This window comes from Syngnathus floridae, chromosome 17, assembly GCF_059516105.1.
Source record: "Syngnathus floridae isolate MCC-2025c chromosome 17, RoL_Sflo_1.0, whole genome shotgun sequence".
Classification (NCBI taxonomy): Eukaryota; Metazoa; Chordata; class Actinopteri; order Syngnathiformes; family Syngnathidae; genus Syngnathus; species Syngnathus floridae.
Window position 1 is genome coordinate 9,816,618 of NC_142429.1, and position 23,383 is coordinate 9,840,000.

The 23,383-nt window shown below is 42.6% G+C and overlaps 1 protein-coding gene across 5 annotated transcripts in view; it reads left to right on the forward strand.

Moving 5' to 3' along the window:
* Nucleotides 1-147: 147 nt before the first annotated feature.
* LOC148384374 (myosin-10-like) overlaps nt 148-23,383 on the forward strand; it is a 27,493-nt gene continuing 4,257 nt past the window's right edge. The window contains exons 1-38 of one of the 5 annotated variants that reach the window (XM_088356779.1): nt 148-350; nt 1,288-1,665; nt 3,463-3,619; nt 10,048-10,075; nt 11,136-11,238; nt 11,481-11,510; nt 13,109-13,201; nt 13,501-13,564; nt 13,669-13,767; nt 13,875-14,018; nt 14,152-14,247; nt 14,532-14,650; nt 14,736-14,888; nt 14,972-15,145; nt 15,227-15,400; nt 16,194-16,308; nt 16,541-16,603; nt 17,191-17,384; nt 17,549-17,670; nt 17,743-17,812; nt 17,899-18,059; nt 18,152-18,260; nt 18,334-18,465; nt 18,536-18,742; nt 18,895-19,032; nt 19,103-19,226; nt 19,298-19,469; nt 20,209-20,421; nt 20,481-20,625; nt 20,698-20,904; nt 20,990-21,094; nt 21,173-21,325; nt 21,401-21,649; nt 21,727-21,939; nt 22,000-22,212; nt 22,287-22,448; nt 22,526-22,654; nt 22,755-22,843. In XM_088356779.1, the coding sequence (XP_088212905.1) occupies nt 1,321-1,665; nt 3,463-3,619; nt 10,048-10,075; nt 11,136-11,238; nt 11,481-11,510; nt 13,109-13,201; nt 13,501-13,564; nt 13,669-13,767; nt 13,875-14,018; nt 14,152-14,247; nt 14,532-14,650; nt 14,736-14,888; nt 14,972-15,145; nt 15,227-15,400; nt 16,194-16,308; nt 16,541-16,603; nt 17,191-17,384; nt 17,549-17,670; nt 17,743-17,812; nt 17,899-18,059; nt 18,152-18,260; nt 18,334-18,465; nt 18,536-18,742; nt 18,895-19,032; nt 19,103-19,226; nt 19,298-19,469; nt 20,209-20,421; nt 20,481-20,625; nt 20,698-20,904; nt 20,990-21,094; nt 21,173-21,325; nt 21,401-21,649; nt 21,727-21,939; nt 22,000-22,212; nt 22,287-22,448; nt 22,526-22,654; nt 22,755-22,843 (5,264 nt within the window). In that variant the 5' untranslated portion in view covers nt 148-350; nt 1,288-1,320. The other 4 variants (XM_088356780.1, XM_088356781.1, XM_088356782.1 and 1 more) reach the window with 4 other exon arrangements.

The window sequence follows — 23,383 nt, forward strand, 5'->3', positions numbered from 1 at the left end:
GTAGAAAATATATATGCATTTAAATAAATAAAAGTAAAAAGTTGTAAGAAAAGCAGTCAAATCAACCACTATTTATACTTATCAGACCACGTGACACGCTCCCTTGCTGATGGGGGTACGTAGGAAGTTGGGTGTCGGACGTAGGCGGGGGCTAGGGCGGTCAAGTGTGGGGTCGAGGAGGGGCCCCAGTGTCGAGGCAGCAGTCCTGCCTCTGTGGTGCATACCGGAGCCCCGACACATGCCTGCATCTCCTTTGTGTGCGTGGAGCAGAACGTTACACAGACGCTGCGCATCAGTGGCACAGTGGACTGCGTGGGGAACCGGACTCGAGCTTCTCGGAACGACACCAGGTGAGTTTTATTAATCACCAGCTGGATATGGATGGTGATGGACGGATAGCCATGTTTTCGGGATGGAGGGAGTTTTCCCCAAACTTTGTTGGACTATTCTAATTATTCGTGTGACGTGAGTTCAAAAAGCAGATTTGAATGCTTACTTAATTGTTTTCCTACCTCTTGTTTAATCAGATGAACTCGAATAAGACTACACAGCCTGCGCTATAATTAGCACTTTAAGCTAGCTGCAGGAGTGTACTTTGGATGAAACAAAACAACCAGGGAGCACCTTTATTACCCAATTAACTTCTCCCTTTTCACGACCGCAGTGCCATTAATTATCCCTTTATTTAACTTCTAATTTCCTTTGTAATGTTATTGCCACGCATTTGTTTGTGTTAAGTTCTCTCTCGCTTGTTTACGCATTGCAGTCATCTTCTCTCAAACATTTCACGTATAAATGATTAGTGTGTGTTTCAATTCATTTCTGTGTATTGTAAATTACTAAGGTTTAATCAGTGGAGGTTTATTTATGCCGTTAATAACGTCCTCGTGTCCCGTTACTGTGCGCGGAGCGACGCAGTTACGCACAATGCGCAATAAATATGATAACCGCACACTGCGGCTCCTGCACACTCTCCACTGAACTCCATTGTGGACAACTTTAACTGGCTTATCGATCAATTTCCAGCACTAACAGGATTCATGTTATCAATCAAGCTCCTCCTGTGTGGTATCTGCATGCTCTCCCCATCCCTGGGTGTGTTTGGGATTCCAAAGTGATTGACAGGTCACCAGCCCAGAGTGTACCCCACCTCTAAGCTCCCCATGACCCTGAACAGGATGAGTCATGGATAATAGGATGCCAATGGACTCACAGCAATGTCATATATATTGGTTACATTATTAGTCATACTGACTTCTGGTTCATTCATTCTGTTGTCTCATCTAGGTGCCCACATTGCTCTCGTCAAGCCAACGCACTATGTCGCATCGAAGTGGACAAGAAGACCCTGAGCGGTACCTGTTTGTGGATCGCGCCGTGGTTTACAACCCGGCCACACAGGCCGACTGGACAGCCAAGAAGCTGGTTTGGGTTCCCTCGGAACGCCATGGTTTTGAGGGGGCCGGTATCCGCGAGGAACGCGGTGAGGAGGTTGTGGTGGAGCTGGCCGAGAATGGCAAAAAGGTGGTGATTAACAAGGATGACATCCAGAAGATGAACCCTCCTAAATTCAGCAAGGTGGAGGACATGGCCGAGCTCACCTGCCTGAATGAAGCTTCTGTGCTGCACAACCTGAAGGACCGCTACTACTCTGGACTCATTTATGTGAGTAACTTCGGAGGTTTTGTTTTGCTGTATATTTTTTCACAGGGTGATGATTAACCTTGAAAGTCACCTCGTGTTTTTCGCACACCACAGTTGACCTTTAGCCGTTTATTATGCAATCGCTTCACCTAATATTTATCATTCTGTGTTTGGGACAGGATGGGACATTGAACCTCCTGACCGCACATGTCAATACAGTGTTCACCCATAACGCTAAAATTTTGATATATAACATTCATTCACGGATTTATTTAATGTCAAATTTTGTTCACCTTTAGTATCGGTGGCTGGTATCGACATTCTCTATGAGTACCGATACCGTAAAATAAGGTGGGTATCTCTGGTTGTGACCCATTTTCTGCTTTTCAGAAATAGAATGTAGGTTGCTTGTCACCTGAGGGAATATTATTCGTGGACTCTGAGGCGTGTTGAAAAATCTCAGATGTAAAAAGCTTCATGAAAGACAACCAGCTGGACTCTCAGATCTTCTTTGAATACCAGTTCCTATTTTTTTTTTCTTTTACCAAGTTGGCTCAGTCCATGTTTTGTCATGGCTCATGTTCAGCTTCGGATCTTGTTAATTTGGATTTTGGCTAAGACAAATTGCAACCATGTGTCCTCACTAAGTGTTTTTTTTTTTTGACAGGAAGAAAATTTCCTAGCTCACTTGTTTAACTTACCTCCTCGGAGTTGAACTATATCCATGCTGTAAAGCCCCCCCTAAGCCTTCCTCATGCGGTGGACTTAGAAGTTAGGTGATGACTTCCATATTTGGGTCATAGTGTGGACGCTTGACGCACAGCATCGTTTAACTGTCGCTCACCGTCGCAGCATCCGATTGGAAGGATTTATTTTGACGAGGTGGTGCGTCACAGGCTAATCAGAACTCCGAATTGGGGCTTGACCACAGTAGCTTGGATTTGGAAACAAGCAAGCCTTTGTATCAAACGATAAGCCTCAGCTGTCAGAAAGCATCAGCATTCTTCCATGGTGTCCATCCGTCTGATGTGTCTTTCTTTTGCCGGCCACTTTAGCTAGCAAGCATTGGGCCGGTAGCGGCGGGGAGCCGGCGTATCCATGTCCTGTCCAGAGATGGCAGACGGGGTCGGCTGTCGTGTCCGCTGTTGCCTGTGTGTTGCTCAGCTGTTACCAGGCCACGGGATCTGATTTCACAGTGGAAATATCACCTAGCCTTTCCTAGATGGGGCTGGGCATGATGTTGAGTTATTTGTGTGGTCTGCTGCCACGAGTGACAATGAAGGCGGCATTTAGTATCTTGGTGTTGTGACAGAAAAGTCACATCTACTGAACTGGATGTTTGGAAAAGCCGTTCAGCTCTTTCCTTGGTTTCTCCCAACCTTTCTATGCCTCATCAACTCCTTTCTAGTGTTCTTCATCATTTTGTACAGAACATCCTCTTGTTTTTGGTCCAGGGGCGCCACACTGAGCTATTATATAAGGATTTCAGTATGCTGTCTGGTTCCTGGTTGCTTGCTTGCTGAAGTTCTGTCACAGTCGACTCTAATTATGATATACACATGTCAACATGTGAAGCGGCGTGACGGGTTGGTTGGGCAATGAACGGTTGGCTGCACTTTACTCTTGCCAATGAATGGAAAGCAGGCTGTCTAAAAGTAGGAAGATAAAAATGGATGCCTTCAAAATAGCCCTGGACAATTTCCCAAAAACCTTTTCAGTTTCATTGTAACAGCTTGATGATTCCTTCCAGATGGCAACAGAACAAAACTAAAATGCTGCTCAATATGATGTTTCTCACTCCATTTTGATGTTTTGCAGACATATTCTGGCCTATTCTGCGTGGTCATCAACCCCTACAAGAACCTGCCCATATATTCCGAGAACATCATTGAGATGTACCGGGGCAAGAAGAGGCACGAGATGCCGCCTCACATCTACGCCATCTCCGAGTCGGCGTACCGCTGCATGCTTCAAGGTACCGCTTTTGACACATTCTTGCTCCGTCACTTTCTGAACTGGATCTCAGTGCCAGAATGTGCGAACGCGAATTCGTAGAAGTGTTTTTCCACCAAGAGTCATTTCAGAAATGTGGTGCAAGAGTTTAGCTCACTTGCAAGCAGCATTTGGTTTTTCCTGCATACTTCAGGTGATTAGTGTGCGGAGAAAGTGTGTGAAAGGTCAGAAGGTTAGCGAGGATGTGACATTATTAATTAGATCTGAAGGGATCATCAGCCTGATGTGTTTTCAACCCTATCCCATCACCATTTGACCAGTAATGATGATGTCATCACTCATCTTAGTCACATGCATGCTAAAAAGGTGTTTATGGATTTTGTTTGTTGCGTCGACACTCCACAGCTGCAGCGCTTTTGTGTGCGGCCTCAATATGGGACAAGTCCCGTGCCAGCATTCTTCTTTGGCCCCATTCTTCTTTGGGTTTCTTTCTTTTGAGCCCCCCTGGCCCACACAGAGGGTAGGCAATGGAATGAGGTCATCACCGTCCCCTCGATAAATACCCCGTCGTGCTAAATTCTACACGCTGAGTCACGGTCAAGTTGTCTGTAGCGCTCCATTAGCTACTACGGGACTCTTTTGGGGAGGAGTGCGTCGCCATGGATACCGTGTGTGTGCGCGTCACGTGTGGCCAACCCTAATAACCATCTCGAGGGTACTCGGATAGAGGTGTCACTTGCTGCGTGACAGTGTAAATGGACTTTAGTGGTGCTGAATCTCCTTACATTTGTTGAATACAACCACCATTTTGTCTAGCTCATGCTAAGATTTTTTTTTTCTCATCTAAATCTTATTTGGATTTTATTATTATATATATTATATTTATTTATTATTATTATTATATATTTTTTTTCTCATCCAAATCTTATTTGGAACGGCGACTTTACCTCGTTTTCTGACTTAACAGCCGGTCCTTCTCCTTTCTGTCCTCCTCACTTGAGAATTGTTTCATTCCTCATTTATTCTTCTTTTCCTACAACAAAACCGTCTGGCTTGGAAGAGAAGAATTTCCCACATCCTTGAAGGCATTTTGGTTCCCCCCCTTGCTTGGCATGAAAACTACAACCACAAATCTGGTGGAATTGTTGTAGCTTCTCTGTCCTCTTTGGTCCCTATTTTCTACCCCCTTTTTTTCTTTTCTTTTTTTTTATAAGAACCTTGCAGCTGTGTTGCATGGTGAGGTGAACACGTGCATTATGTGACTTTCCTTGAATTCTCATTGAAAGATTTATGAATATTCCTGGCTAAATTACTGATATATTATGTAGAATAATAAATCAGGTCCAAATTAAGCATGGTGGAGGTTCTTAGTGTCATCATTGGTTATATAATTTGGGATCTCTTTATAGCTCTGGATGAAATATTTAGCTCGGGTACTGTTGAGACACACAAGAGCATGAATTGCCTACCAAAGCAGCATCTGATTTAAATTCAGTTTCAATAATTCATGAAAGAATGGAAACTGTTCGACATTGATTTGGGTGTTTTACTTTTTTGTTTCATGTTGTTCTTAGATTTATTTAGTTTTTGATCCTGTTTTGATTTAAATTAATTAGTAGTGATTTGACTTTGAAGCCCACAATACCATTTTAAAAATAAGTTTTATTGCGTTTTCTTCATTCCCAAGTACTTTGAAAACTTCAAGTATATTGTTTTGGAATTAAGTCATGACCATGTTGAATGAATTTAACGAGACCGTCGTAAATAAGTGTTCACATTCCACATTAATGAACCTCGTGTGTATTAAGTCAGGCTGATAAATGTAAGATCTTAGATGAGCACTCGATATCATTTTTAAGAGTCGCAGCTGGAGGAAATGTCTTCATCCGTGAAAGAGGAATGAGCAGAAATGTTGAGGGAAAGCATCGAACAAGAGGAGTTATGCAAAAGTAGGAGCGGCGAGAGTTATTGGGGGGGGGGAGAGAGCAGAGCAGAGGGTAGATGGGAAATTCAGAGGGGGCAGCCAGCATTGTGCTGCACAATGGCAGCTTTGTGCAGTCTGAAGGGGGGTGCTGGGACCTGTGGATGCAGACGGGTACTCCTGAAAATCTCCCCTTGGAAACCAGGCCCTTTCTCTGGTCTGGGGTAATGAGGCCAAGCAGAGGCAACATCTCATTTGAGTGACAAAACAGGTGTGTGGAAGGAAGGGCTAGCCTACCCTTTCAAATCTCACGCTCGCTGTACCCTGAGAATTTGCAGGAGATGACAAATGTGAGGCCTGTTTAAACACACACACACACTGTAATACAGATTGGCAGATGCAGCTTTCAGGATCAGACAGCTGTGGAAGTCATACAGCATATAGTTGTATTTCTGCTGTGATTTTTATAGCTTAGCCTCAGCGCTAGCCACATTCCTCAGCATCCGCTTACTCGGTGTTTCCCCTAGCATTAGCCGTTCTTTTGAACACAGATTTCAGAAGAAGGCATCCCCTGCTTTGTGCATGCATCAAAAGTCATTTTTAAAGGCTGCCACCGGCTTCATTTTTGTTTTAGGAGGCATCATAACGGTGGCTTTTGCACACCACAAAAGGAGGTGGCCGGCAGGGAAATCGACCCAAAATTACCCGACAGTGACAGCCAGCTATTGGCCCGAGGCGAGAAAACTGCCTGGCTGCCAATCACTGGATGTCATAAAGTGTGAGACTTCACACTTACTCATGTTAAAAAAACAAAAACAAATTAAAAAATCACTTTCTATAGTATTTATATAACATCAGACCAAAACATGGAAGGTCAACATTTTGCAAATTTATTATTTTTTACTATTTATTTATTATTTTTCGAAAATCCATTCTAATGGTCATTCCATACATTTGGTTGATATTTTGAAACATTTACCAATCTTGAAGTGTTGCAGTGATCATTGTAATGATTTCACGATGACTCTCTTTTGTGATTGGTTCCCTGCTCCCCTGCGCGTGTCTGCTTTCCTGCAGAGTTACGCGCTCCGATACTAAAGGTGCCAACACGAACCCACATGCACGGACATGAAAACAGCCTTGTTCTGTTGGATCATGGCGGGCAAGCCACAAAGAGCCTCTGTGGAACGACAAGCCACCCAACGCATGCCATCTGTAATCGATTACTTTGCCAAAAGCTTTCTGCCGTATCTCCTGCTACGGCTCTCTCGCCTCTCATTGGCCAACCGCAAAACATGGCTGATGATGGTTTTAGCTATTGTTGCAACCAGTTAGCGCATATGTCCAGAGTTAATAGCGACGAGTGGTTAAAGCCAGCCCGAGTGTGAGGCAGGAACAACACAATCAACAGTCCAGACCAAAATGTGACATCATCCCGTCTGTTTCCACTCTTGCCCCCCTCTCAACAGATGTTATCCACTCAAATTCTCCGACTTGTGACAAGAAAGTACAGCCATGGATTTTTCAGGTTTTTTTATATTGCCATATTTTTTTGCGGCTCGCTCATGAGTCATGAAATAAAGGCATTACATTTGAAAGATTTTATTCTTCAGCCCGATGATATTTTCCACATCAAACATGTGGGGCCTGGATTTTCTCCACCGCAAGCTCCTCCTTTTCCTTCACAGACTTTTCTTATTTCACCTCCATAATGATATAAGACCATTTAAGAAATATGTTTTGTGGGGGGGAAAAAAAATCTGGCTGAATTTTCCCTGAACTGCGGATAGTATTAGAAAATATTGAAGGCGAGACACAACTCAATTTTAGCATTCCAGTGACATTATTTACTGTTCTTCATTCATTCTTGCAATTTTAATAAGCTATACATCACCCACAGGTAGTACTCATCTTTTCCAAAATGATTATCTTTGGATGTCTAATGTTTTTCTCCCTCTCTGTGTGCAATTAAGCTGCCGCACAGTGTGCCAAGTAATAAGACGAAAGCGAAACAAACTTCTAATTCACAAATTCCTCTTTTATAATTCAAACCTCCAGCGCATCTGCTTCCATTATATTTGCCTGGGCACTGTTACAAATGTACCTCACTTAATAGGAATTTATCTTTTTGCTTATACTTAAAAGCACAAATGAATTTCATCGGATGTGACTATCATCTTCTACTCAATGCTGCATTCCTTTTTTTTTTCTTTTCGCTGCTCAGAAAAATAAAAGAGAACACACAATCGTAACTGTCTATCCCAAATGGACAGTAATTGTATTGCCAAGGTGTGAATGGCTTCCTCTCTTTCCTCTTTGTCAGTGTGTCTAGAAGCCTTCACACACAACCCAGGGGGGTCCCAAACCCACTGTGCTCATTTCCGCGAAGGCGTGGACGTTCTAACCCCTGATGACAAACTATTTTGGTCTGTGATCTCAGCTGCCAACCGGCGTCACTAGTCCCCATCCATGCAGAAGCAGCTATAGGATCAGCGGCTGACACTCTTCTATATATAGCACATTTATGTTCCGTGCAATTCCGCCTTGCCTCCAATGTGCCACTTTCCCGACTGCTAATCTATCTTTCCAGTTGTCCATTCTCCTATCTGGACTTTTCCCCACCACAATCGGGTCGCTTGCTCTGCGATCCGTCACCTCTTGAAAGAGTGCCACATTCCTTCCCGTTGCAAGTTTTCCCTTTTTTGTTCATCAAGTAGAAATGTTGCGGTCAGCGCATTGTCTTCTCCTCACCTACCTCCCGAAAATGACGCCCGCTGTGACGGAAGCGCCGAATTCCAGCATGCACGCATAAATTGGTCCACACAAATGGCCAGTCAGCTCTGCGGGGTTGTCTGGCTTGCTCCTCATACACTCGTGCGTGCCGTTGAATGCCAAACTGGCAGCTGGTCCAACAGCATGGAAATGACTAATGCTTAGTCATTTAGCGGTTACAACAAAAAGAATGTAATGAAACATGCATCGTTTTACCTCCAAAAGTGTTTTATCTCGAAGTGAGAGCTCTGCGAATATTTTATGTAATTTGTGGCTCTTTTTTTGTACTGTTATAACAAACAGAAACATGGAAAAACTTTTTGTCAGGGAGAATATACATGATTTTTTTTTTGCCGAGTTTGCATCTGTGGGTAAATGTCACTGAATCGAATAGAGATGAGTGCTGGGGGATTTCTGATGCGTGTGAAGTGGTTGCCACGGTGATGGACCTTTCACTGCATTCAGCACCATTTTACAACTTCTTTTATCAAGCAAATTGTGAGCTGGAGCAGCGGCGTGGAAGAAATGCGGTACCCAGTCGCAAAGACAAAGAGGAAAAAAAATAAAAACATGTTTATAACCTTGTTTACCTGCAAAGTACTGTTTGTTTGTTGAGTTGCTTAACATAGATTAAATAAAATATGAAATCACATCGAGGAGCATTATTATGCCAAAATGGAAAAAAAAAAAAAGGAAACTTGGAGGGAGAGTGGGAATGCTCTGGAATGTGAAGAATTAAGGTTTGCTTAATCCTCTTGGAGGATAAATTATGAGCAGCAAAAGGGAACCCTGTGAACGAAAGTCACATTCATGATGTTTATTTTTGTAAACTTGATTCAGGTTTGTAAATCTACAAATAGACACAGCAGCAGAAGCGGTGTAAGATGATGAATGTAGAAGCTTTGCCAGCATTTGGAATGAAAGTCTGGAGAGGTGTTTCTGAATTTATCTTTCAGGAAATGAAAAAGCTTCTCACTTCCTGCCGCAAGAATTCCAGCAGACATTGAAAGGAGCAGAAAGAACACTCGAAATCACCCAGACTCTATATGGAGAAATTAAGCTTGGCACTTTTGTGATGGATATTTATTATGACAAACTAGTCCCCGATTAAGACTCTCACGTATTACTCAACAATTAAAGTGTCACGTAGCAAACCTCAGTTGGGTTACAAGTTTAAATTGGAACCAAGAGGAGACTGGCTGCATTTTGGCGCCTATTTTATACTGCTGGAGATAAATCTGTTGGTCTTTCTTTTTTTTTTTTTTCCCCCTTGCGAAGAAAAACAACTGTAATCATTGGCCAAATATTTTTGGCTGATGCAAAAGTTGACTATTAGATCAGAGACAAACTTTGATTTATTTTCAAACTTCTTGAAGGATATTATTTTGGCTGTTGCGCAAACACGGTAACTACAATCCTTGACAGCTGTCATTGTATTATGAGGCTTTTAATCATCTGCTTCAATTTTGAGCGAGGAAAATTGGTTTACGTGCGGCTTGCGGTTGTGGCACTTCTACCGAGGGATCTTATTAGAATAGATTACTTTGCGGGTTTCTGTAATTGACTTCTTTTTTTGGTAGCATGTATGGATGAATAGAGTTGCAGTGTTGACGTGTCGAGAACTGGCCTCAAGATTTTGTTGCTTGTTAACTCACAGTATATTTAAATATTGTTTACAAATGGTTTCGGTTCCGGCAGGAAAGTTGAGTTTGCTTAAGCTTTTTTTTCTGATGACTGTTCTTTTCTCATCTCAACAGATCGTGAGGACCAATCAATTCTTTGCACGTGAGTATTGTGACTCCTTGACCTTCTTTTTTTTTTTTATATGAAATTTCTCTCTCGCTGTCCTATTCTGGATTTAACGAGTATGCAGCTGTTCCAATTTACAAAGAGACTCGCATTCTTAAAGAGAACGTTATCATTTATGTTGTCGAGCGTACTCTGTGTTCTTCATATTGTGAAATGACCTTGTTTTTTTAGTAAGCAGACTACTTCCTGGTTCGTTGAGAATGACAAACAGATGGATGCCTCCTTTACAGCTTCCCAACTTTTTTTAAGGGTCGCTATTGCCTGTGGGGGGGAAGGCTCCATACAGGAGTCAAAAGAAAGATTTGCTGAAAATTGCAGACTGCAGTAAATCTGACTTTCAGCCTTCCAGATGGTCATCTGATACATCAAAAATAAGCTGTACGCTTCCTTGTTGTCGATTCAAAACATGACAACGGGGGAGCGGCTCTTGAAATGAACAACTTGTAGAATTTCTCACTTAGAAGTTATGAATACTATCCAGCTACTATGAGTCAACAATGCGGACTTACAATCTTCGGAGTCGAAAAGCCTCGTAAGGATGGCGGTTATTTCCAGAAAAATATTCCAACATGATATTTGCCCTCACTCACGCATAACTAGGAAAACATGAAGCCAAGTTAGGATGTGATGACCTACATGTCGGTATCCTGCCTTTGCGGACTCACCCCTCGCATCTAAGTGCAGAGAAGCTAATAAGCAGCTCGACTAAAGCCACCGGTATGTTGCCGCATGTAGAAGTGCCGCATTGCCTTCTGTCTTGGCGAGCGTGGCTTTCCAGGCTCTGGGAAGTACCGATGGTCCTCGCTCAACGCGGCTATCATTAGAAACTCGGCTGAAAGCAGAGCCTGGAAAACTTTGGAGACTGGCCCACAAAACCACATGGTGGGAAGTTAAACCTTTTCGGCAGATGGGTGATTATATAGAAAACAACAACACATGGCTGATGATGTTCATCCTGTTTTTTTTCTTTCATTTATTTATTTTTTTTAAGTTCAAGTTGAAAAGCCATAATTTCATCCCCCACTTTTGTTTTCAGAGGTGAATCAGGCGCTGGGAAGACGGAGAACACCAAAAAAGTGATCCAGTACCTGGCCCACGTTGCCTCCTCTCACAAAGGACGCAAAGACCACAACATTCCAGTAAGAGGCTCACTCTGACTCCAGCTTACTTCCTCTGTCATCCATCCTCTCCGCTTAACCTCAAAATTGAACCCTCGTATTATTACACGAAATTGATAACCTCGTTTGCATATTTTGCCGAGTCCCACGCTAATCAAAAGCTAACGTAATACATTTGTGTGTAGCTTCTTTCACGGCCATGTTCATGGTGGCTCGGCTTGTGTCTGACATAACTGGTACATTTGTTTATCCGTAACAAACAGCCAGAATCTCCCAAAGCATTCAAGCTTCAGGCAAGTGCATTTCCCCGCTATCTCAATGTGTGTTATTATTTGTGCGTGTTTGCATGCCCTTATTTTCTAATGTCCAAAATGACTTTGCATGCTTAATTGAAGAAACTGATCATGGTAAGAAACATAAATAGCAATACTCTATAGATCTCTGCAAGTTTGAACATTTTAAAACGATCGTCTCTACAATGTTCCTAGGAAATCACAATGTCCACTCACTGGTGAGGTATTAATAGAACAAAATATTCACATTTGTTTGCAATGGTCACATTATTCCTGCATGGACAACAAATAAAAAAATGGGAATTGGTTCATGGAATTGGATAGTCCGTAAATCTCCCTGCATGCCTTACTGCTTTTATTATCTCAATTGACTAATATCCAGCTAACCCCCAAATCATCCCAAAATAAATAGTTGTAATTATAAAACCGCTGGAGGGAAAGGGTCCCTTACTCTGCTACTTCTTGCAAACAAGTAAAAGGATCGTTTCATACGACGAGTAACTGTAAACCTCGGGCCTCAGTAGTCGCCCCTGCCATCAGTCTGACCTCCATCATACCGCTCGCTCTCCTTCTGCAGTACATTATGGATGCCTCTGAGCAAAAGCCAGAGGAATGTAGACATGGTAGGGGGAGAAAATATGAGGTAGTGGAGAAACACACCAAATCACTTGGGAATGTCTGCCTATTCTGAAGTGATACATGTGCTGATTTCGGACTTATTATATGGAATTGTCGGCTTCAAAAGAGCTTGAGTAATAGCTGCATGAAAGACTAATAGTTGCTTGTGGCTGAATTATGCGCCGTGTCGCATGTAAGTATTTTTTTTATTTTTAGCATCTTTAGAAGTTGACTATGGGACACTCAAAAGCAACCGGACTGACTAATTTGTCATTTTAATTTACTAAAGAAGCCCATAAGTGTAACCCACTGGATTCATTGTCCATCAGTGTTTTTTTTTTTTTTGGTTTTTTTCTCATGGTCAGAACACAGGACACATTGTTTTGGAATCACATTAGAAAACACAATTTGTGAATGAAATTCAGGCACGCTTTAGGGAGTGTTATCAAGAGTAGCCTTTTTACGATAGAGAGCTATATTTCATTTTTTTACTGTAATGTCAAGGGAAAGCGAATAAAAGTCAAACTACCACGGGTTGGAATACATTCTTTGTTGTTTTTTGGCTTCACAACTCTTTGAATGTCTTGGCCTTCTTAACTTGTTAAATTCCCTTGACAAAAATCACATCAGGCTGACTAAAGGAAAGAAAGTTGAGCCAGAAGTTCTGCTGTTAGAATCAACATATTTTTTGCAATGTCAGCAAAACATTTTCTATCGTGACAATTTTGTAGGCTCGTTGGACCCCCTTAACCACATAATAACCTCAAGAGGGGGTCTTGGATCCGACGTCAATTTTATTGATCGTAATAGCTTTTACCGTAACATGTCAGAATTTTGATGTTGCATGTTTTTTTCGTCTGAATCCACACATTTAACCCTCGATGTTTACAAATACAATTCTCCATTGAATTGTTTTTCCTTCTGATTTGAACGCCACTTTAGGTTTCATTTTTGATGACCTCTGACCTCTCTCTCCGCAGGGCGAGTTGGAACGCCAGCTTCTTCAGGCTAACCCTATCCTGGAATCGTTTGGCAATGCCAAGACAGTGAAAAATGACAACTCCTCCCGTTTTGTGAGTTCTGCACAGAGCATCTTGTGCAAGACAAATAAAGCACTAAATTATCTTTATTCTGAAAATATCATCTGTCATGTTCCATCATGTCACGAGACTCATAGGGATGACAACAATTATTTCAAATATGTGGGCAAGTGTTTTTCTCAACACAGCAATTTAGTTTTCTCACTGTCAGCAGTCATTTGCAGCCACTTAGACAAAATAACAGCTGTGAGTGGGTTTTGAAGATGCATACTAAAGACTTCTCAATTCAACTGTGATTTTAACACGAATATTGATCTTATTTTTTCCTGCAGGGCAAGTTCATCCGAATCAATTTTGATGTTGCCGGCTACATCGTCGGGGCCAATATTGAAACGTGTATCCTTATGAATGCTGGTTTGTTTTTCTTTGGCAATGATGGGGTATGATCTGAATCAAAACTTGATTCCTGTTCCAGTTCACTTCTTAACTTTTGCTGTCAGACCTTCTGGAGAAGTCACGGGCAATCAGACAGGCCAAAGACGAAAGAACTTTTCACATTTTCTACCGCTTGCTGGCAGGAGCCGGAGAGCATCTCAAAAGTGAGTTTGTTCTGTAGCCAGCATCACAGTCATAGCAATTTATTTACGTCCATCTTTTTTGCCCTAACAGTGAAAATACAATAGCAACCTTCCTTTTCTCGTTACAGCGGACCTGCTCCTGGAAGGTTTTAACAACTACCGGTTCCTGTCAAATGGTAACATCCCCATCCCTGGTCAGCAAGACAAAGACAATTTCCAGGAGACTTTAGAGGCCATGCACATCATGAGCTTCTCCCACGATGAGATTGTCTGTAAGTATTAGTTGTAGACTTAGTTATTTTATTTTACTATTTTCATTAATTTTATTATTTTATCTTTATTTTATTTGACTATTTGTCTTATGTTCCTTCACTCTAAAATGAACGTTTGTCTTCTTCTTGTCAGGCATGTTGAAGGTAGTCTCAGCTGTGCTGCAATTTGGCAACATTGTCTTCAAGAAAGAGAGAAATACGGATCAGGCCTCCATGCCCGAGAACACAGGTGAGCACGCACTCACACTGACATCAACACTCGTGTTTGCTAATCTCCAAAATGAAACGACAGTCAACCCTCACCTTTCACCACAACAGATGGTCGAAGCCATCTCGCTCATATCCATCAAACTCAAACAAGAACTTAGATTGTCTTCTTGGTATTTGTTCTGATCAATCCTTCAAGTGTGGACAGGCCGCATATCCGAGTGTCAGCGTGATCCAATATCACGTTCGTCGTTGACCGCGTAATTGTTTTTCACATATTGTCCTGAAATCTCTTTGTCCTTTCAGCGGCGCAGAAGCTTTGCCATCTCCTCGGGTTGAACATCATGGAGTTCACCAGAGCTATCCTCACTCCGAGGATAAAAGTAGGACGAGACTATGTACAGAAAGCGCAGACCAAGGAACAGGCATGTTGTTATTTAACACGATTCGCGAGAAATTAGGATTGTTCTAACTTCACCTTGTGATGGAATCATTTCGCTCGTTGCACAGGCTGACTTTGCCGTGGAAGCTCTAGCCAAGGCTACATATGAGCGACTGTTTCGCTGGCTGGTCCATCGCATCAACAAGGCCCTCGACAGGACCAAACGTCAGGGAGCATCTTTCATCGGCATTCTGGATATTGCTGGCTTTGAAATTTTCGAGGTGGAAATAAATCCCCCCGGCGCGCACGGCCATCTTGCGCTCCCAAACTAACTGGACGTCTTGCCTTCACGCCTCATTTCCAGCTGAACTCCTTCGAGCAGTTGTGCATCAACTACACCAACGAGAAGCTTCAGCAGCTTTTCAACCACACCATGTTCGTCCTGGAGCAGGAGGAGTACCAGAGGGAGGGCATCGAGTGGAGCTTCATCGACTTCGGCCTCGACCTGCAGCCTTGCATCGAACTCATCGAGAGGCCGGTCGGTGCTCCTCGTTTGTATGCACGGAATGTCCATACTCGTAGGTGTTTATTTATTTTCAACAAGCTTTGTCCCTTTCAGAATAACCCTCCTGGTATTCTGGCTCTGCTGGATGAAGAATGTTGGTTTCCCAAAGCCACAGACAAGACCTTTGTGGACAAAGTGCTCCAGGAGCAAGGCACCCACACTAAGTTCCAAAAACCACGTCAGCTCAAGGACAAAGCTGACTTCTGCATTATCCACTACGCGGGGAGGGTACGTCATTCCGTCGAGCTTTTCGATATTTAAATATTTTACGATAGCTAAGAGGAGGGAAGAAAAAAGTATCGTATGACTACTACTTAAAAATAGCTGTCAGAGTTATTCATGGCCTATGTCTGGCTAATGTTTGAAACTTTGGATGAATGACATCATCGCCTTCATACAATAGCCCGGTTGTTTGACCGCTGCCGCCGTCGGAGGATTCTCACATCTGGTTCACATCGACGCGAGATTGACGGCTTCGTGTAGCGATAGTTATATAACCGAGGTTGGCCGTTCTCACCTTGGCGCGGCGGGCAGAGAAAACGATAGCTCGCTGTTCGTCGTTCCCATGTGGAAGCTTGTCAGTCAGGCATGGTTGATTTTAGAGTCTCCAAAGTTTTAATTGGACTTCAATTGATCTGTACGAACGCAATGATGAGTATCGGTCCATTAAGTCGAGCTTGCCATGTCAAACAGAGAAGAGACGCATTTCATTTCAACTTGTTCAAATAAATCCTCCGAGACCGAAGAGAAAATATGCGCAAACAGTGCGAGTTTGCTTTTCCGGGATTCTGATGAATCCCAGATGGGGAACCGGCATTCCACATCTCAGGTTCCTTCACCGTGTCAATTACTCGGAATGCCGCTCTGTGATCCAGCGCTCTTTTTTTAGTGTGTCGGACATCGTGGTGTTACGGCCTAATCCAATTATCATAGCACGACCGAACACGAGCCGACACGGGATGGACACAGGGGACCTGTCAATCAAATGAAAAACAAACGTGATGCCTTGTGTTCTCTTCAGGTGGACTATAAAGCCGATGAATGGCTGATGAAGAACATGGATCCCTTAAATGACAACGTGGCCACATTGCTGCATCAGTCCACTGACAAGTTTGTGGCTGAACTTTGGAAAGATGGTGAGATGTTTCCGCAACAGCCTTTTCTGCTTCATTTTGGAGATGAAATAATACTTGCGGTATTTACTCATGAGCTGAGCATGCTTACAAGAACACACTTAATGTGACGGACTAATTGTCTATGTTGCTTTCCGGACTTATCCTTGTTTGTAGATGTTCTGTTGCTTTTTTATAACTCTTCCACTGTCTTTTGTGTGTTTGTGTGTGTGTGCACGCCATTGTGTTGTTGTAGAAATTGAGATGTATCAAAGAGCCTCTTTCTATGACAATGTGTCTGTGCTCCATGATCCTCAAGGTGATTGATGACTTGTCCTCCTAGCTACTGCACATCCTCCATATTTTCCTCACTGACTGCTATGCGCTCGCTTTAAATCTTGTTTGGCTTGGCATGGCCTATTCTTTTTTTTTTCTTTTTTTTTTATAAATATCACTGTGTTATTTTCCTCATTCTTTCATTGTTACTGGTGACCTCCTCTAGAACTTTTTCTAGTATTAAGCCTCCAAAAATATGTAGTACTATTTAAAAAAAATTCTTAAAATACTCATATTGTCAATGTTTTTTAGGTCATGCTTTTACCGCAGTAACATAGTAAATCGATGTTTAAAAAAAATCAGCAGATGATTCCAAAGGGAAGAAAAAAGGGAAGACAAAAGTTGTGTTTGCAGAGTATTAGCTGGTATTATGACAGCTTTGAGGTTAAAGCGGGTGGTGGCTTGTGGTCTCAGTTGGTGGTTTTCACCGCTCTTGCAACACTGGAAAAGAAATTGCACACACAAATACTCCATGTCATCTTCATTATACAATATCCTGCATTTCTACCATCATATGAAACCGCTTGATGCTCAATTTCCTGCTAACAAAGTCACATTTGGCATCACCAGTGGACCGAATCGTCGGCCTGGACCAAGTTGCCGGCATGAACGAGACGGCGTTCGGCGCCGCGTACAAAACGAAGAAGGGCATGTTCCGCACGGTGGGTCAGCTGTACAAGGAGCAGCTGTCCAAGCTGATGGCCACGTTGAGGAACACCAACCCCAATTTTGTCCGCTGCATCATCCCCAACCATGAGAAAAGAGTAAGTCACATGGTCTAATGAATTGTATTAAATGATCATATTACATAGAATAAATCTACAAATATTATTTTAATATTTATTTATTATATATATGTATATATAAAATCATATTAATAAATTCTACCTCCAAATAAATAATGCATTGGTTTGTCTGCTTCCTCCAGGCTGGTAAACTTGATCCTCACCTAGTTCTGGACCAGCTAAGATGTAATGGAGTCCTGGAAGGGATCCGTATCTGCAGACAAGGCTTCCCCAACCGTATTGTCTTTCAAGAGTTCAGACAGAGGTACTTTACTTTCAATTTCATAATTTGTGTTCCATTGGAGCTAGCGTGGCTAATTGAATCAAATTTATCCAGGTATGAGATTCTCACTCCTAACGCCATCCCCAAAGGCTTTATGGACGGCAAGCAGGCCTGCGAGAGAATGGTCAGCAAACAGACAATTAGAATCTTGTCAGTAGATATTAATTGTGGACTCAAACTTTTTTTTCTAAATATTTCACTCTTTGGTAGATCAAATCACTGGAGCTTGACAACAACCTGTTTCGCATCGGCCAGAGTAAAATTTTCTTCAGGGCGGGAGTGCTGGCCCACTTGGAGGAAGAGAGGGACCTGAAGATCACGGACATTATTATTTACTTCCAGGCTGCTTGTCGTGGCTATTTAGCACGCAAGTAAGGGTTGCATCTCTTCCACTGTCTTCTTGATGAATTGTGGCAACCGCATGCCCACCACGTTTCATCTTCTCTCCCTCGCGTTGCTTCAGAGCCTTTGCCAAGAAGCAGCAACAGCTCAGCGCGCTAAAGGTTCTCCAAAGAAATTGTGCCGCGTACTTGAAACTTCGTCACTGGCAGTGGTGGAGACTCTTCACTAAGGTGTGTTTCTTGTTTTTTTAATGACCCATCGAGAACTTCAATATGAGAACTTTCTATTCCAATCCAAATACAGGTGAAGCCCTTGCTGCAGGTCACCAGACAAGAGGAGGAGATGCAAGCTAAAGATGAAGAGCTGGTCAAAGTCAAGGAGAAGCATACAAAAGTGGTGGGACAGCTGGTAGAGATGGAACAAAAACACCAGCAGGTCAGATATGCTCATGTAAATAATACTTCAACTTTCTGCCCTGCTTAATCGGTGTTTTGTCTTTGTGTAGTTGACAGAGGAGAAAAACATCTTAGCAGAGCAGCTGCAGGCAGAGACGGAGCTTTTTGCAGAGGCAGAGGAAATGAGAGCTCGCCTGGCTACTAAGAAACAAGAACTGGAGGAGATTCTTCATGACCTTGAGTCCAGGCTGGAGGAAGAAGAGGAGAGGGCACAGGGCATGGTCAATGAGAAGAAGAAGATGCAAACCCATATCCAGGTAAGCCTGTGACAATACAGAAATAAAAATATTTTTTAAAAAAATCTTCATATTCCTCTTTAAATATTGTGCCGTGTCCAATTCTTATTTCCATTTTTTTTTAATTTATTCCAAAATGTTAAATTCTACTTTGCTAAATAAATGTTTGGTAGGACCTGGAGGAACAACTGGATGAGGAGGAGGCAGCTAGGCAGAAGCTGCAGCTTGAGAAAGTGACAGCTGAGGCCAAAATGAAGAAATATGAAGAGGACATTTTGCTGCTAGAGGACCAAAACACAAAATTTGTCAAGGTCAGAGACAGCAAAGATCCTCAAATGGTTTTTGATGACACAAGCAACCTAAGATGTCCTTTTTTTTTAGGAAAAAAAGTCACTGGAGGATCGTATCAATGAGATGACCGTTTTCCTTGCTGAGGAAGAAGAGAAGGCTAAGAACCTGGGAAAGGTCAAGAACAAGCAAGAGATCATGATGGTCGACTTGGAAGGTAAAGGAGCTGCACCTTAGTCATGTCAAAGAAGTTCATCACTCTCTAACATGGTCCAATGTTTAATCCAGAGAGGCTTAAAAAGGAAGAAAAGACCCGTCAGGAGCTGGAGAAGGCAAAGAGGAAGCTGGATGGGGAAACAACCGATTTTCAGGACCAGATCACTGAGCTCCAGGCCCAGATAGAGGAGTTGAAAACTCAAATTGTCAAGAAAGAGGACGAGCAGCAAACGCTTCAGGCAAGGTAGGGACACGCATGAAGACAAAATACTGTTTACCCGAGCCGGAGCTAAAGTTTAATAGTGAGTCACAATGGCGGTCACTGTCGCCATATTTAACAAATGTCTCACCTGCTGCATTATATTGGACTGACAGCGTATAGATAAGAATACACATCAAGTCTCATAACTTGGTTCTGACCCAACAAAGTATTTATTTTCCTATTCTTACTCTCTTGGAATGTGTCATTGTGTGATTGGTGACCTTGTCGTCAGGATATGTCTGTGTGTAACGACTGCAAAAAGCTTCTGACAAAACAATTGGAAGGGGGAAAATGGCTTGCATAAAGCTGTCCACGCAATTTTCAACTTATCAATATGACTCACTTATTCACCATAAATAACTACTGAAGTGGTTTAGGGAAGGGATTTGGAGCTCAAGTCTCATCATAAAAGAATGCACATGTGGCTGATGTAGAACAGTAGCTTTGTCTCTGCTGCCACCCAGTGGCGACGTATCAGAATACACTTCTTTTTATTTAAAAAAAAAATGCTAGTTAATAGTTTTATCTTATATTTTATAGAGTCCAATATTAGTAATTATTACAAGTTTGGATGTTAAATATATAATATTTTTATTTAAAAAAAAGTCCAATATCTTTGCTAGTTTTATCTTATGTTTTATTTGTCCAATATTGGTCATTATTACAAGTTTGGAACGTTAAATATATTGTTATATATATATTGTTGCCTGATGTTTTGCAGGGGTGAAGATGAGGTCAACCAGAAGAACAACGCTCTGAAACAAGTGCGAGAGCTTCAGGCCCAACTGTCCGAGCTGCAGGAGGACATGGAGTTGGAGAAACAGGCCAGGAACAAGGCTGAGAAGCTCAAGCGAGATTTAAGTGAAGAACTGGAGGCCCTAAAGACAGAATTGGAGGACACCTTGGATACAACGGCTGCCCAGCAGGAGCTAAGGTAACACTTTCTGGATTTGTCAGAAATGGAGAAGGTTTAAACTTTTTGGTGCGATTCAGGACCAAGCGAGAGCAAGAAGTTGCAGAGCTGAAGAAGGCCATTGAGGAGGAGTCCAAAAACCACGAGGCTCAGATACAGGATATGCGACAGAGGCATGCCTCTGCTTTGGAAGAGATCTCCGAGCAGCTCGAACAGGCCAAGAGGGTGAGGTGCCTTCCCTGAACATTTATTAAAACAATTTTTTTTTAAATTTGAACACTGACGTTTCCTCTGTAGTACAAAGCTAATCTCGAGAAGACCAAGCAGAGCCAGGAGAGCGCCAACAAGGAAATGGCTTGCGAGGTCAAAAGCCTTCAACAAGCAAAGACCGAGTCGGAGCACAAGAGGAAGAAACTGGAGTCTCAGCTGCAGGAGGTCACTGCCAGAAACACGGAAGGCGAGCGGACCAAGGCCGAGCTGGCCGAACGCGCGCACAAACTGCAGGTGAAGTTCATTGTGTCGCTTCGTCCAGGTCTCGGTATCTCGTAATCTACGTTCCAACCAATAAACGGATCATTTCTTCGTTCAGACTGAGCTCGACAATGTGTCCGCCATGTTGGAAGATGCAGAGCGAAAAGGCATCAAGATGACGAAAGATGTCGCTGGACTGGAAAGTCAGCTCCAAGACACACAGGTGCTCCACCATAACTTTCACGATGGATGGGAAAATGAAATGTGACTTGACCAGAAGATGGATCATGTTTTCTCATAGGAGCTGCTCCAAGAGGAGACGCGTCAAAAACTGAACCTCAGCAGCCGCATGCGCCAGTTAGAGGAGGAGAAGAATGCCGTCCAGGAGCAGCAAGAGGAGGATGAGGTGGCCCGCAAAAATTTGGAGAAACAGTTGATGACCTTACAGGCTCAGGTAGGTCAGATCGATCATCTCTGATATTGCTGATCGATGCTGAATTTGAGTTCTGCTTACTTTTTCTGCCCGTAGCTCTCCGAGAGCAAGAAGAAGCTGGAGGATGACGTGGGGACGATAGACGGCCTGGAGGAGGCAAAGAAGAAACTACAAAAGGATTTGGAGATGTCAGGCCAGCGTCTGGAGGAGAAGACCATCGCTTTTGAGAAGATGGAGAAGACAAAAACTCGTCTGCAGCAGGAGCTGGATGATCTCACCGTTGACTTGGATCATCAGAGGCAGAGTGTGTCCAACCTGGAGAAGAAACAGAAGAAGTTTGACCAGGTAAGATGTCAGTTGGAGAGCCAATTTTGATTTTGCCATGATTTTATGTCAAAATATCAATATCGTTCTTCTTCTAGTTGTTGGCTGAGGAGAAGAGCATTTCAGCTCGCTATGCTGAAGAGCGTGACCGGGCGGAAGCTGAGGCCAGGGAGAAGGAGACCAAAGCTCTGTCCATGACCAGAGCGCTGGATGAAGCCCTGGAGGCCAAAGATGAACTGGAGAGGGTCAACAAGCAGCTCCGTGCCGAAATGGAAGATCTGATGAACTCCAAGGACGATGTGGGCAAGAATGTAAGTCTTAGCGAATCCGTAAAATCCATTTGCCATCCTTACATCCGTCGCTTTCCTCAGGTTCACGAGCTGGAGAAATCCAAGCGCACTCTGGAGCAGCAGCTGGAGGAGATGAAGACTCAACTTGAGGAGCTGGAGGACGAGCTGCAGGCCACCGAGGACGCCAAGCTGCGGCTGGAGGTCAACATGCAGGCCATGAAGGCTCAGTACGAGCGTGATCTTCAGGGCCGTGATGACCAAAACGACGAGAAGAAGCGAGCGCTCGTTAAACAGGTGGGACATCCGGTTTGGTTTTGACCTACAAACACCCCAGTGGCCCATCAAATGGACTCGGCGCCTCCTTTCAGGTCCGAGAGATGGAGGCGGAGCTGGAGGATGAGAGGAAGCAGAAAGCGTTAGCCATTGCAGCTAAGAAGAAACTGGAAATGGATTTGAAGAACACAGAGGGTCAGATCGAAGGTGCCACCAAGGCTCGAGATGAAGCCATCAAACAGCTGCGCAAGTTACAGGTGCACGTTAAAGATTACATCGCTGGGCTTCGTTCACCAGGCTGCTTAGCGTCTAAACACCAACATTTGGTCTCCAGGCACAAATGAAGGATTACCAGAGGGAACTGGAAGATGCTCGAGCTTCCAGAGACGATATTTTCGCATTATCCAAGGAAAACGAGAAGAAACTTAAGAGTTTGGAGGCTGAGATTGTGCAGCTGCATGAGGTACAAAACGCTTATTCTTAATGGAATTTTCTTTTAAAAAAAAAAAAAAAGAAAGAAAGAAAGAAAAGGAGGCAACATGAAGGTCTTTTGCACAACTTAGGACCTGGCGGCGTCAGAGAGAGGACGACGCCACGCCGAGCAAGAAAGAGACGAGTTGCAAGATGAAATCTCCAACAGCACATCTGGAAAGTACGATCCTTTTATTTCATCATTCAAAGTTTGTGTGTGTGTTTTATTATTATTTTATATATTTTTATTTTTATTTATTTTTTTTATTTTTATTTTGTTTAATTTTTATTTTTTTATTTTATATTTTTTTATTTTATTATTTTTATTTTTTAGTTTTATTTTTATTTTTTATTTTTTTTTATTTTTATTTTTATTTTTATTTTTATTATGTTAGGGTTAGTGGTTAGGGTTAGGGTTTATTTTAATTTTTTTTATTTTAATTTTTTTTTATTTTAATTTTTATTTTTATTATTATGTTAGGGTTAGTGGTTAGGGTTAGGGTTTATTTTTTTTATTTTTTTTATTTTTATTTTTATTTGGGAGCTTATGATCAGGGGATGCTTTGAGAATAATTGTCAATTTTTGGCTATGTGAAGCCCTTTGAGACTGTTTGTGATTTAGGGCTATACAAATAAACTTGACTTGACTTGACTTGACTTATTATGTTAGGGTTAGGGTTAGTGGTTAGGGTTAGGGTTAGGGTTTCTTTTTATTTTTTTA